Raw genomic sequence first — 15,671 nt, forward strand, 5'->3', positions numbered from 1 at the left:
TGAAGAAATGGTTCTATTGATAAGGCAAACAAAAGAGGTGACAGGGGACACCCCTGACGGGTTCCCCGAGTAATAGAAAAAGAAGCTGATAACAAGCCTGCATAATTCATTTTGGCCATTGGATTATCATATAATGATTGAGTCCAGTTAAAAAATGTACCCCTAAAGCCAAAGCCAGCCATCACTAGCCACAGGTACTCTCACCCCACTCTGTCAAAAGCCTTCTCTGCGTCAAGCATAATCATACCGAGTGGAGTGGATTCCTTTTCCGCTATATCAAAGGCTGTTACAGCCATATTAATATGTGCTGTGGTGTCCCTACCCATAACAAACCCATGTTGGTGTGGGCTGACTATTTTAGGTATATAAGGTGCTAAAAGGATGGCCAACACCTTTGCAAATACTTTTGCATCTGCATTGACTAGCGAGATGGGGCAATAAGAGCCACAATCATCTGGTGGTTTCCCCTTTTTTTTTTAAAAAAAAAGACCAATTTTACCCTATTCCAAGAACTCAGGGCTTTCCCACTATCCCCAATATAGTTAATGACTTGATGGAGGAGAGGTATGAGCTCCTCGGCACATAGCTTATATATCTCTAAAGGAATCGTATCTTCGCCGGGCGCTTTTCCAGATGGCAAAGAAGAAATCTCGTGTCCAATCTCAAGTTGACTAATATGAATAGAGAGTTGTTCCAACTCGAGGGAATCGGGTTTTTCGAGAAAGTGATCCAGATAGTTCTGAATGGATGCCACTGTCGAATAAGTTTCTGGAGTGTATAATTTTTTATAGAATGATACGAAATGTTCTAATATTTGCACTGGTTGGTCAAGTATAATATCATTAGTACCCCTCAAGTTTTTAATCAGAGTATTGGCTCTCTCGTCAGCTATTTTGTAGGCTAATAACTTCCCAACTTTATCTCCGCTTTCATATTGTGTCACCTGAAATTTGTGCAGTTTTATGCTGCTTTTTTCCCAGAAAGTAGTTTTTATGGCTGACTTCAGCTGCCTTAGATGTAGTTCCAATTCCGTTGTGTTAGCAGCATGGAGGCTGAGAGCCTACACCCATAGTAACTCGACTGACAGTATGTCATTAACTAAGGCTTTATCTTTTTTTCGGCGCTCAGAATTTTGGTGGAAAAGAAATTGCTGGGTAAACCCCCGGATACTTGCCTTGCAAGAATCCCATACCATAAGGCAAGTCGTAGAATTAAGGTTAAGCTCGATAAAATCAGCAATATGCGACTTAAGTTGTGAGATAAATAAGGTGTTAATAAATAAGTGCCTAGGAAAGGAGAAAGTTCCAGGTGTTCTACGAGTCTGTTCGGTGTCAAAAGATAGTTTTATTGGATTATGATCAGAATTAATTCTAGGGCAAAGTTCAATAATGCTAGTATTCACTACTCTATCAGATGCCCAAGCCATGTCGATACGAGAACAGAGCCTATGAGGAGCTGAATATTGTGTATAGCCGGGCTTTGTAGGGAAAGCACAGCGCCAAACCTCTTTAATGTTGTGTATACACCCTAACTCTAGGATAGCGGCCCGGGTTCTCTGCATTCGTTGGAAAGCGTTACCCCTCATGGTGTCAATCTGGTAGTCCATTATGCCATTAAAATTTCCCATAATAATTTTCCTGCCCACTGCAGCAATTCCATATTCAATTGATCAAAAATAAAGGCATCATCAAAGTTCGATCCGTAAACTACACAAAATACAAATTTACTTTTTTCAATCAATAATTGGACAATGGCCCACCTCCCATTCTTGTCGCAAGTGGTTTTACTAATTTCTATCTTGGAGCGTTTATCTTTAAGGGTGGGACCCCCCTTATTGATACATTAAATGTAGAAAAATTATCACCTCATAACCCAGATGGCCCAAAATTTTCCTGTCTTTATAGGCAACGTGTTTCAGATAAAAATACAAATTGGGGTTATACAGGGCTGACTCTTCCTGGACCAGACGCCTTTTCTTTTTACTGTTTAGCCCTGCAACGTTCCAAGCCATGCATTTTACTTGCGACATTTAATAAAGAAAAAAATATATACATCCAGTCATTCTGTAAAACTAAGGTACATAGCAAACTTCTCTCGAGCTGCTTTAAATTCTTATCCTCCTGTCTTGCTTTTTCCAAACAAAAGAAACCCCCCCCAGCCTCCCACCCAGTCATCCCCACCCCTCCTGCCCCCTCCCTCCTCCAGCGAGAGGGCACCCCCCCCCAAATAAACCTGCTGCCGCAGAAGTGGCAGCTACCCTAAGAAGCAGCCTGTGGCTACACCTAATCCCTGCCCAATCGGGAGAAAAAAAAAGAATTTTCCATTCCAAATTATATCTCTCTCAATTACGAGAATGAAGCTAGTACATCCTCCGCTTCCCTTGCATCTGTAAAAAAATAAGTATGCCTTCCCTTTATAACTTTTAACCTGGCAGGTTCCTGCAAGTATGCTTGTCCACCTAGAGATTTAAATGGATCGATCAGTTTCCGTAATTGCCACCATCTGTCCATAGTGGCCTTACTAAGGTCCGATCTGACAAAAAAGGACAAATCGCCTACTGTGACTGGTAAATTATGTCTTGCTTTTAAAGAAATGGCCTGCCTTAGCAAATAATTCCCAAAGTGGATTAAAAATGGGAGTGGGAATTTGTTTTGTTTGTTTCTCTGAACTAATGGTAGCCTATGGACCCTCTGTAATTGAGAGTCCCAATCCCAGTCTGAGAGATCCGTAAAAGCCTTCTGTAGTAACCCTACCATGAATGCCCTCTGGTCTCCCCCTTCAACCCACTCCGGTATACCAAAAAGCCTGAGGTTGGATCTCCTTTGGTGATTTTCTAAGTCTTCAACTTTTAGCTGCAATGACAAAGGATGATCATCATGTTGACTGACCACAATACCCATTCCTGCTGCCCCCTCCTCTATCTTAACCACTCGTTGCTGCAGATCCCCAATTTCCTGTGACATCCCCCCATCTTTGTATTAATGTCCTGTAACGAGTTCTGCAGTTTAGTATTATCCTCTCTCAGTTGTAAAAAATGTTCTTGCGCTTCCTTCCCATGACTAGTCAGAGTCTGTAAGATAATGTCAAATGGGGAGTTTGCATTTCCTTTATCTTCTTCCATTTCTTTGCTAATATTGTCCGCGCCTTGCAGTGACTCATCAACTAGGAAGACCAGTGAGGTTAGTGACCTTATGCAAACAGGAGGAGTAACAGCAGCCACATCATTATGCACTGTAGGATTATATGGGGGAGTTTTCTCGATGGGTAGAGCCATTTGAGATTTTGCATCTCCGAGGGCTTCTGGGACTACTATTGAGACATAAACTGAGTGATTGGCCCCCGCAGACTCTTGCAGTGCTGTGGTGTTCATACCCGGTACAAGCAGATATGAAGTATCCTTTACATGTGAGATATCAACTATAGGCATAGCCAAGGATTGAGTGACGTCCTGTTCGGGCGGGCTTGCACCAGAGAGTCTCAACGTCATGCTCTTAACCAGGCCCTTGGCTTGGATCCACTTCCTGAGGGGACTTTTCTCTGCAAGGAGAGATTTCTTCACCGATGGTACTGAGTTTGGAATAGGTGTGCTCAATAGTCCCAATACTTTCCCCTTTTTGCTCTTTATTTTATTTTTAGATTTAGCCTTCTCTCTCCTACCAGCTAGGTGTTTGGCATTATCTGATAGAGAGCCCGTTTCAGTTAAATCCTCATACTCCTCGTTCGATGCCTCACCCTCTGCGGCTCCAATCTCCTCAAGAGGATTTATGTTAGAGGGGCTAATCATCACGTTTGTACTCGCAGCCAGGGAGTCGTCTGTGGACTCTACAGCGAGAGACGGAGATTCCATCGGGCACTCAGAGGGAGCAATCACCAATCCATCTTCTCCTTCTACCTCTCCCACAATGATTGCCCCATCCCGAGTGGGGGAGGGCGTGGCAACAGCACCATTAGCCCCCTCCATGGAGCACATATTAATGGAATTCTCAGCTGATTTCCTCCACCCCCCATCTAAAGAGTCTCGGATGTCAGAGTCAGCAGCTTCTATATTCAGTTCATTCACCAATCTAAGTGCCGGAATGACCAGCACTGGGGGTGGGAGTACCTGTTTGCCTGGTAGCGATGGATGTATCGTTGTGGGGACTCCCCCCGAGCGGCGGTGAGGTCAGTTCACTTACTGTGGTGTCAGCTGCAACTGCATTTGCTGTGGCAGTAGCTTTAACAATTTTAGGCGTTTGAGTCATTGTGCTTGGTTTAGCAGTATTTAGTGTTGAGGCCTTGGCCATGACCCTCGTTACCCCTGCCTCCTCCAAATCATTGATTTTATTAGCCCTTGTTGCCCTTGGGGGATTCTTAGGAGCCATCTGTGGTCACTTACTTCGCGATAGATCTGTGTTCACTTGAGCGTCGTCCTCCCGAACCTCTGGCCAGTGCCTTAGACACAGACCAGACCAGCGGAGCGTCGTCCCTCCAGAAAATCGCGGGATTAGACGCCGGGCAAGCAGAAGGTAGGTCAGGAGCAGCCGCTGCATGGATCCGTATATGCCTCTAAATCTGATTCTTCCCTCTTGTCGTGTCAGTCGAGCCCCGTCTGATCCATTCCTCTGGTTTGGAGCGGCCATGTAGTCGCAGCCTCTGTGAGCTCCCTAACCCTGCCGAACCGCTGCGTAATGACTTCTTAAGTCACGAACACTACTGCAGGACTGTCTGAACTTGCCGGAGTCGGAGGCGTGAGAAATGTGCGGCTAGTTAAATGAAAGATCTTTTTTTCGGAGCATGAACAACTACGGGATTGTTTGAGCTTGCCGAAGTCGCTCGCCAGAGCCGGAGGCAGGGGCGTGAGATATATGCTACTAGTTAAATGAAAGATCTTTCTTTTCGGAGCACCTATTGAGACTTTGTTACGGGATTCACTTAGTGGCTTAGTGGGGAAGGTGAAACAAAGAAGCAAAAGCTTGGAAAGCATCTAGGGGGCTAATTGGGAAAAGGGCAAGTCACCGGTGTGCCTATCGAGACATTGCGGAGAGACCCACTCAGCGGCGGAGGAGAAAACAAAGCAGGCGAAATAAATCGTGGAAGGCATTTAAAAGAGATTTGAGAGACCTTCGCTCTGGGTCAGGAGCTGTTTCAATTGAATATTCATAGTGCATTGCCAATGTCATGCCATTAGAATTAATCTGGAATGGGTTCCGTCCGTCCCTCTGTGCCAATGAGGAGGCAGTAATCAATTCAACATCTACAGAGTATTGCCAATCTCCTGCCATTAGCATGCATCTGGTAAGGGTTCGCTCCATCCCTCTGTGCCACTTGAGGATGGGCCTATGATGCACGACAACCCCGGGAATTCTGACCCTTGGTGGCTGGATACCAGCCTTGTGCTAGTCTGTCTGTCCCATGGAACCCAGAGAGACCTCTGTATGTTAAATATCTTCCTTTTCTTTGCCTCTCATGCAGGTGTTTTGCAGATTTGGAGCTAATCAGGACTGCCAGTTGCAGCCTCTCCCTCTTGAAATGCAGTTAGTAAATCAATATCTTTCAAGAGGGCACATATGACAGTCTTTCAGAACCTTGCCTGCAGATAGTCTTCCATTTAGACCGCTGCAGACTTTGTTGCTCGTCCAGACTTAACTGGCAACCTCGCCATTCCTTATGAATACAGTGCTGTGTACCAGCAACATTCCAGAGTACGCTCGTTGTGGCAGCCATGGAATGGGCGTGCAGGTAACTGCATGAGGTCTAGGCTGCATGGATGCACCATGAATATCTTTACTCAAAGCATAAATAGGAGGGTCCTATAACAATTAACGTTTCAGATATTTTTTCTTCAGTATTTGTAACCACTAAATGCAGCACTAAATACTTGCTCAAAAAGGGTTCTTAAAGTATTCATTCAAAGTTCAATACTACATGAAGAACAAACGCTTTTTTTTTTAATTAAAAGCCTCATGGGCGTAGCTTCAGGGTGTTGCACCAATCGAATGTATTTTCTGGTCAACAGCTGGTTAGCGGTGCCGCCGGGTACGTGATGTATCTCTTCAGAAGTAATTGGTATATAAATACAAACAAAAACGCACACACATACTCTCTCCCTCTTTGCTTTGAAAGTCTTCAAAAACGTTGGTTATTTAACAAAAGATTGTGTTTTCTCTCTCTTAGTACCCTTAACAATGTGCATTCGTCTCACCTTCTACTGCTTGTCTTAAAGTGTAATTGAATATCATATGCCAGTGCGATAGTTGGGAAATCTGAAGCTCACTCTCCTAATCTTACTTGGCAAGTACGCCCCTGTAAAAAAAAAGCGTCGGAATATTTTAGTGTTGGGGTTATCCCTGTAATTATATTGTAGAAAGCAGATAAGGCATAGATTGCTTCCAGGCTGCTGTACATCTGTATCTTTAAGGAATGATGCACACTGGCATTCCTCCATCGCTGTGCATTGTGAGCAGACTCATTGTGACCTAGGCTACCCTGCTGGGGATGCCTCGTCCCTGCTCCAGGTTTTAGTCTTGAGCCTGAATTTCAAGTGTGTTTCTGTATTTAGCCGCCAAGGATTTCCGGGACTATCGGAGTTATTTACGTGTTTGTATACCAGCACAGTGAGCTAGAAGAACGCCTGCAAGTAAGATCTGAGCCACAGCACCCTGTTCAAGGGTTTAGGGACGGAGTTGTGGTTGAGTTTAAGTCTCATTTTTTTTTTAAATCTCCGTTGGAAAAGACCCGGTGTGTGAAGATCACGAAACTCTAACCGCTGAAATAATGTGTTTTCCCGAAGGAACCTATGATGGTTTTTTTTTAAACAAATATATTTACAGGCTTCGTTCCCATCAGGCTTAAGTAGACCCAGTATGACCATGGCTATTTCCTTCCAACACCATCAGTGTAACAGTCCTGTGAAAGCACAGTGCTATTTACTGTCACCCTTTAACAATTGAAATCCTATTCCTTGCGTTCCTTATATCAGACACTGTAAAATTCTAGTCTCAAATTACCCAGCCTTTTATTACAGGATTTGCAATGTAATGAGGCCACATGCTAAATGGAATAACTCGCAAAGTATGTTGTCTTTCATTTAATCACTCTTGAACCTAAAATTCCTTATCAGAGCAATGAAAGATAGGCTTATTGTCCTGATCTTGATGGGTATGGGGTGGGGGGGGGACACATGCTTCTGAAAATTATTACATTGTATGTGTATGTGTATGGGCGTGTGTGTATGTATATGTATGTTTATATATATATTCACTGAAAAAACCATAGGTTTCACACCAGTTATAGTTAGGAATTAGCATTTAAAAAAACCTATTAAATTCACTGAAAAAACCATAGGTTTCACACCAGTTATAGTTAACTGGAAATTTTACTGTCGTAAAACCATTGAAATTCCACGTTATAGTTAGTTGGACTCACTATAACTTGCGCGTGCAATGCACTGCTGATGACGTCACATATTACATCACTCATGACATGGTCAGTGACATCACTGATGACACCATCCAGTGAATGTGTGTCTTTCTGAAAAATAAATATGTTTTATATATGTATATGTAGAGGCCGATGGAAGAATAAATGTTTAAATAAGTGTCTAAAAAGATATTTTTTTTAAAAAAAATTGATTGGTTAACTGGCTTATTAAGTGTATCTTAGTGAATACATATATGAGCGAGTAATGTTTAAATATTTAAATGTGTTTCTATAAGTGATTGTTTAAGTGAGTAAGTATGTGTAAGTTTCCTTAGAAGTAAGGTGGTAGTTTGTGTGTAGTTGTATATGCAAATAAATGGATGTTCAATAGTTTATTTGCATGTGTGAGTAACTTTTGGATGACTGTCGGTGTGTAACAGGATGTATAGGTGTATCACTACATATGATGAGTGAGTATATATATGAGTGACTATATAGAACTGTTGGTGAATGAGTGGATGTCTATATAGATGGTGTAATTTCTGTTGTAACTGGTATGGGTATCTCCATTTTTTTGAAAAGGTTAGTTTCTATTTTTGAATATGTGTTTCAAGGGTTACATTACACTGAAAGGAGGTCTGTCACTCTGTCACAAGGATGGTGTCATCAGTGATGTCATGAGTGATGTCACTGACCATGTCATGAGTGATGTAATATGTGACGTCATCAGCAGTGCATTGCACGCGCAAGTTATAGTGAGTCCAACTAACTATAACGTGGAATTTCAATGGTTTTATGACAGTAACATTTCTAGTTAACTATAACTGGTGTGAAACCTATGATTTTTTTCAGTGAATTTAATAGGTTTTTTAAATGCTAACTCCTAACTATAACTGGTGTGAAACCTATGGTTTTTTCAGTGAATTTCTTAGGTTTTTTAAATGCTAATTCCTAACTATAACTAGTGTGAAACCTATGGTTTTTTCAGTGTCATTTAATAGGTTTTTTAATGCTAATTCCTAATTATAAGTCTCACTTTATAAGTAAGACTGTTAGCGCTCTAGTTGTTCTTTAGAACACTCTGGTACATTCTGTCATTGGGCTATAGTTGCGCGACATCTGGCTGATATTTGGGCTACATTTGTATTTTTTTGTCTCTGGTGGCCATCTTTGGGCTACATTGGGCTACATTTGGGCTCTAACATATATGTAGCCCAATATATATTTTTTCAAAGTTAATTTTCTTAAAAATCACTGGAGCATATATCTTGAGACATAGCAAAGGCACATCGCGCTACCAGTCCCTACAATTTTTCCCAATTTCTTTTTTTTTGTATATATATTTTTTTTTGCCCTGGAGCGCTCCCGGTGCGCGCCCCGGTGAGTGCCCCGGAAAGCGTAGTATTTTGAAGCGCCCCGGTGCGCGAACCGGGAAGCGTCCCGTTAGCGCCAATGTCGCGAACGAAAACATGATCGTTACGTATCGCGTAGCCGCGTCCGCGTTATACGCACGGCGTAAATGCACCTGGAAGCATTCAACGCGCTTACGCGATGCACCCCTGGGTGTGCCACGGGACGCGCCCCGGGGCGCGTAGCGTGGGCGCGTAGCGTAAGCGCGTCGGGTCATGTGACCTGAAAATAACACTTTTCATTGGTTCATAACAGTTTTGGTTTCATAATGATGAAACCCCTGGTCATGTGACCTGAAAATAACACTTTTCATTGGTTCAGGATCTTTTTTTTCCAAATGATGAAAGCCCCCACCTTTTTTCCTTATTCTACCTTTAAGCGAGGGAGGTAGACCTGCAGTTATATCAGTCGAAAATGGCTACATTAGCTGCAGCTGCTGGATCTTCTGGACCACCACCACCACCACAAGAACCTCCACAACTTCACAGTGGTGGAGATCAAGGACAGGAGGAGGATGAGGAGGAGGAGGAGAGGAGATTCGTCCCAGAGGACAATATTACCTACAAACTTAAAGAGCACATCATCTGGCAATTTTTTTCAATCCCCAACGACAAAAAAAAAGTAAATGCACCTAAGGCAACCTGCTTAATCTGTCATCAGGAGCTGTCAAGGGGGAATCCCAACAAAAAATACTCCTTCGGCAACCACACGATGATCAGACATATGCTTCGAAAGCATCCAAATAACTATGCTAGGGCAGAGGTCAGGGAACTGGCCAGAAACCCTGTCCAATCTTCTGCCAGCACCTCCCAAACTAATGTTTCCACCCCATCGGGACCAGAAGTTAGGGAGATATGCTCCACCATACAAACCAAATTTTCCAATTTTAAAATGGTTTGTATTTTTTGTGGACAAACAATATGCTATGGAGAGCAATGCATCACACTTATTAATCGTGCTTGGGATAACCACAAGTGCCCAAGTAAACATTAATTTGTTCCGCTTTTGTTTTTGCTCCTGTTGAGCCCTTTAGAATTCCCTGTTTTTTGTTTCTCCCCTTAAAAAATACAAAAAAAAACAAAAAATGTTCGGAAAAGTCAAAAAAAGAAAAAAAATTAAAAAACCAATAAAGAAATATAAAACAACAAAAAGAATTTAAAAAACAGTTCTTTTTAGAACTACCTCCAATTTAAAAAAAAAATGCTAATTTAAAAAAAATCTGTCATTCTTTTTTCCCCATGGTACGCTCCCTGGTGCGCTCGCCGGTGCGCGCACCGGGCGCTCCCCCCACGCACATCGAAAAAAAAAATGTTTTGCCCCGCGGGGCCCTTTTATGGCCCCCACATCAAACCTAGGGGGTTAGAGGGGGTCTACTCTGCCCCCTCATGGTCATTTCCCCTTTGTTTTTGCCACCTCTTGTGTCTCGATTTTACCGAGACACAAGATGGCGGCCGCTCCGGACTGTTTCGAATGTTTACAGACACCCGAGAGCCAATCAGCTTTCCGTGCGCAAGTCACGTGGCGCGCCCGGTCCGCTCCCCGGAGCGCGTACCGGGGTGCTGCTATAGATATATATATTTTTTAGAACCTAAATTACTCAAAAACCACTGGAGCACATATCTTGAGACATAGCAAAGGCACATCGGGCTACCAGTCCCTACAATTTTGCCAAGTTTGGTGCAAATCCATTCAGCCGTTCGGGCTAAAAGTGAGTTCGACCGCCCTATGGAAATTAACATGGGGAAAACCCGTTTTGGGACCCCCTTTTATCTCGGCCCCCGCTTGGCGAATCCCCCCCAAACTTTCAGGGAAGGACCGGAGCTCGACGAGGCAAATTTGAGGAAATTTTCAGGCAGATTCGTCAACCGGCGCTAAAGTTATTCCAAATAGAATTTTGCGATTTTGCAAAAAATCCTAACTATAACTACCTACTGGCGACCGCCAGTAGGTAATATATATATATATATATATATATATATATGTATAATCTATTTTGGAGTTGTGAATGCCACAGTCTGCTAGATTTTGACTATGCAATGGACCTACTATTTTGCAAGGAACGTTGTTATATAGTGATATTTCAATGGTGTTTACTAGTTTTCAGATTATGGGGCATTAATATCATACGCAGGCTTGAGTAGATAGTTGGGGAATAAGGCTGTGACAGTTATTTTTCCTCTTTCAGTTCAGCATCTCAACATAAATATCTTTAGAGATCAAAATGTAATACACAAAGCAGTCTACACACACTAGTATTGTAAGGCAGGGTTTGGATGTCCTGCAGGGCATCCATGGAGGTAATGGAACGGCATGCAGGCTCTGCAGTGTGCTAAATACAATTCAGAAATGTTGTTGCTATTAGGCATTGAGCCCTGTTACTCCATGGAGCATGACTGGTTCATGTGTTGATTCAACTGATGCTATTTAAATGTTTCTATACAGTACAGTACTCGCCGACCGTTTCTTAAAGTACTGGGACGAGTCTGCTATCTCTAGATGTGGAATTGCCATGGCCTGTCCTCTCACACTTCTGCAATGAAGCAGTTGCTCTCAAATTAGTAGTTTTGAGACTGGTGAAGGGAGGCTGTATAACAGATTGTTCATGGGGTTTGCAGAAATGTCCAAAAGCATTAGAATCGTGTTTAGTTAGTATAGGCTTTTTAAAGAGACTCCGGAAAACAGCCAGAGACTTCTTACAGAGAGGCTAATATTCAAAGGGGATCTCCGCAAACTAATTAAGAGATAGAAATGATTTCAGGATAGAAATGTGATACTTGATATTTTAGAAATAGGATAGTTAGAGGTATAGACTTAGACTGCTTGTCAAATACAATTAAAAATAAATTACTTGTATATAGTATTTTTACTAATAACGTAATTATCTCCTTTCTAGGTAAAGGTTGAAAACCTGACAGATTTACTTGATATTCCCCTTCCTAAGTTTCTTCCGGACTACTCTATTTTGGCATCTCCACCCGATGAAGCAGACAAAGGTAAGCAACAAACCATATAAACCTTTACTTGTTACCAATAATTATTGTGTCATAAAACTGTACGCCAACACGATATATTGGAGAAAAACAAACCTAGTGTGCTACTACTCTGAAAGGCAAGCATATGACATCTTTCAATTCATGGTACCATACTTCATCTAATGTGAGTGCATTTCATCTCCTGCATTGAAGATCGTCGAAATACAAGGTCAGTTCATGTTCTGAGGATTATTAAGAATAAGATTGTTTCACTTGTTTCTTTGCTTGCAGACACGATTGAACCTTACTTTAGTTTTTTTCCAACTTTGTCCAAATTGCACTAATCCACAAGAGAAAGTAATTTTAAAAAATTCACTCTAGCATAAGGAAATTAAATTTTGAGAGCTGAATGAAACCTGGTTCAGCAAACTGTTGAATACTGAACTTTTCAAAGTTGCCCACAACTGAGTTTCTACGCATGTAGTGTTTGTGATTGAAAATTATTGGAGTGGGTTCTTCCTCCTGCAGTGCACTCTATAGACCAAAAAAGTGATCAAATCTGACTTTTTACTTTCTTGCTTTACGGGCACAGTACTTTGAAATAATTGAAAGTAGACCAACAGCACTTTAGAAAAAACTCAAATAAAAAAGTAAATAGATTTGGAATGATTGATTGATTACAACTAAGAAAGTTACTTATTTGGAAAGCCATGCAAGTGGATAGGACTGGAGATACACGTACATTACCAAAGGATAGAGATTTCAAGAGCACAACATCTAAGTACTGAGCTTCTAAAGAGCGCCTGTAGCCAGGGGCGGCCTTAGGGATGTGCAAGCTGTGCACCTGCACAGGGCCACCAAACCCCAGGGGTCACCACGCCAATATATATCCTTAATATTATAATCCTCTGAGGATGGATACATATTTGCGTGGTGGCCCCTGGCAGGGATTTGGCGGCCTCCAGCTCCGTTCCACTTCCAAACTCCCTGACCCCCCACCCTCTTCACTGGCCTCCGCGCTCCGCCCCGCCCGGACCCCCTCTTCCGGGGCCCCCTACCTACGCTCCCTGCCCAGGGCCTCCATGAGCCTAGAGCCGCCCCTGCTGTAGCCATGATACTCCTGTGCAATTGAGGTGCCACTAAAAGCATATTCCACAGTTCAATCAAACACACTTTCTCATCCCTCTGACAGTTTCCCTAAATACAACTTCTAGATAGCTAAGACAGTGGATGTTTCTTATAGTGCCATTGAATTGCAGCTGTAATAGCATAGATACCCTTTCAAACAGGTACTTCTGGAAAGGCGGGGCCGACATCGGCCCGCCGCACTTATGGCAGGGTGCACCGGCCCCCACTTGTCCCCGGGTTCGCTGGTTAACCGGAAGTGATTGAGTCACTTCCGAGTCACAAAGGGAACAAAGGCCAGGCCGGTTAGATCTGGCCGGCGAAGGGTTAAAAGGCCGGGCAGCGCAGGAGTCGGCCTCTTTGGGCTCCTGCGCGCCACGGCCTGCCTCGTCCAGCCTCTAGGAGGCTGTAATTAATTGGTGTTGTCAGCGGTAGGAATATGGCAGGGCACAGGGGTGTGCCTGGCCAGCTTGGCTAAACACAGGAATAAAAGGCGTATGCAACATCTCAGCACCTCTTTTTCGGGGAAGCTGGACTCTGCCTTTACGGCACCCGAGCTCCCAGTTGCCAGTTTAGTAGACACACACTAACAGTGGGTGTCAGCGTCATGAGCGCCGTGTCTTATCGGGCGCAGCGTAATGCCATCCATTAAGCTCATCTGGTGGCCCTATGGCGCCAGGTCTAATTTGCCAGGATCAGACACCCCTAGATTAATTAGCACTCATTTTTGTTGGGGGGGTGGGGGGGCTTGATAGAACAGGTACACCGGGACGCCAGGGTAGAAGGGTGGTCGACATGTCCGTATTCGGGGTACACCCTGGTGCAGACATTCCAGATCTCCCGAAGTTGGGAAGCATGTCTGTGAAGACATCCTGCCCATGGAAGCAAATACCTAGTAACAACAATAGTGAGGCTTGCTAATTGCAGCCCATAGCCCAGAGTGCATCTGGGGGGAGTCTTGCTTCTTGTAAAACGTCCTTTTGTCCACATCTGGGTTTCAAACATTTGCAGAGAATTCTTCTCTCCTTCGAAAGGGAGTAGAGGGACAAGGTTTGACCTTGCAAGGAGTTTGTAGGGCCCCGATAGTCGGATTAAATATAGAATGGCTAGGTGTGAGGATTTAGAGTTAGTGCATGACCTTTTAGTGTAGGAGGGTAGTGGGGGGGGCAGATAGTCGGTCAACTACGCTGGCCTGTGGCGGTAAGGTCATGATTGGTGAGCAGTTAATTTAAGGTCCTTAGGGGGGAGGCGCCATTCTCGAATGGGGTCGCCCAAAGGGAGAGACAAGTGGTCTCTCATAGAACTCCAGGGGCAGGTACAGCCTGTTGGGTACATGGGTGCGGGGGAGACAGTCACGCTTTCTCTAGGCTCTTTAGCCACCCGCACGTGCACAATGATGCCAGTAAATGGCGCAGAGATGCAAGGGCCCCCTTTAATGAAGTTAATGGAGTGCACGGGGTAACCGGGGGACCAAAGTACCCTCACGGTAAGCGGGCCCTCTGCGCACGCGCACCTCTATGGGAGGGCGTGGTTACATTTTGGAGTACGGGGGCAACCGGGGAGGGAATGCGCCCCCAGGGTAAATGGGCCCTCCTGCGCACGCGCACCTCTATGGGAGGGTGTGGTTAAATTGGGCATACGGGGGCAACCGGGGAGGGGATGTGCCCCCACGGTAAACGGGCCCTCCTGCGCACGCGCACCTCTACGGGAGGGCGTGGTCAAATAGGGCGTACGGGGGTAACCGGCAAGGGGACATGCCCCACGGTAAACGGTTCAGAAAAGGGGGTGGTGATGAACAGAGTGTCTGAATTAAGCAGACCACTCTTACCCAGTCCAAAGATCAGGGCTTGATCCATCACCGTTTTTTAGCTCACTGCACCATCCCAGCTCAGAACCTGGCTACATGCAAATTAGTCTGTTCCTGTCCCAGTGCATGCCTAATAGCATACAAAATATTACATAGAATTAATCAAAGGTCGAACAGAGCTGCACACAAAATGTTATCTTGGTCTTCAGAAGTGTGCTGAAGAAATCACGAATTGTCAGGAAATAAATTATGCAATAGCCCTGTGCAAAATTAACAGTTTATCTTAGAGAGCCTTTGGCAAACATGAAGCCATAGATGCCATTGGTGATGAAACAGCGGGCGTGACGCATTTAGGAGTTGCCACAGCTGGGCAAACAGCAGCTAACAATGGAAGTGACCGTATTCTGCCTTAGCAGAGGGCAGTATTGTGAAGTTGGAAAACACTGACAGTCAGGAGCCTCATCAAATTAGTGGGAAGCCTTGCAACACTAGAAGCAGTTAGTGGAAATGTGGTATGTGAATGCAAATTTTAGGACTATGGTTGTCTTGTGCTGGGTACGATTTCTTTCCAAGTCAAATGATTCGTACTGATCAGTCCTACTTTTCCTATTTTCTTTAAATTCTTAGAAGTTTGACAGACAAGAAAACCAGTATGTACAGTCTTCCATTTTAGTTCAAGAAATCGGTTCTCTCAAAAAGGTTCATCCATCGTAGTTTTTGAAAGCGAGTGTCCTCGAGATCCTTTATCACCATATGGTGAGGTGCTTATCAGAAATGTACGGAGAAGCACTGCTGGGTATCTGTGTGATAAACATCACATGGAATTAAGGTGATACTGAGCCAGGATACCTTTATCTAAGATGACAAATCATCCAGTGTAGGGACTTAAATCCGTAATCATTGCATCCTTAAGGTCTGAAATCACAACCTACTCAGTCTGTGGAATATCTATCTTTAGA

The 15,671-nt window shown here is 43.8% G+C and overlaps 1 protein-coding gene across 1 annotated transcript in view; it reads left to right on the forward strand.

Moving 5' to 3' along the window:
- LOC147707411 (elongin-A-like) overlaps positions 1-15,671 on the forward strand; it is a 572,231-nt gene that overhangs the window by 337,531 nt on the left and 219,029 nt on the right. Inside the window, exon 5 of the mRNA XM_086925212.1 lies at positions 11,702-11,801. Within this exon, the coding sequence (XP_086781338.1) occupies positions 11,702-11,801 (100 nt within the window). The remainder of the gene's footprint in view (positions 1-11,701; positions 11,802-15,671) is intronic.

This window comes from Lissotriton vulgaris, chromosome 6 (genome assembly GCF_964263255.1).
Source record: "Lissotriton vulgaris chromosome 6, aLisVul1.2, whole genome shotgun sequence".
Classification (NCBI taxonomy): Eukaryota; Metazoa; Chordata; class Amphibia; order Caudata; family Salamandridae; genus Lissotriton; species Lissotriton vulgaris.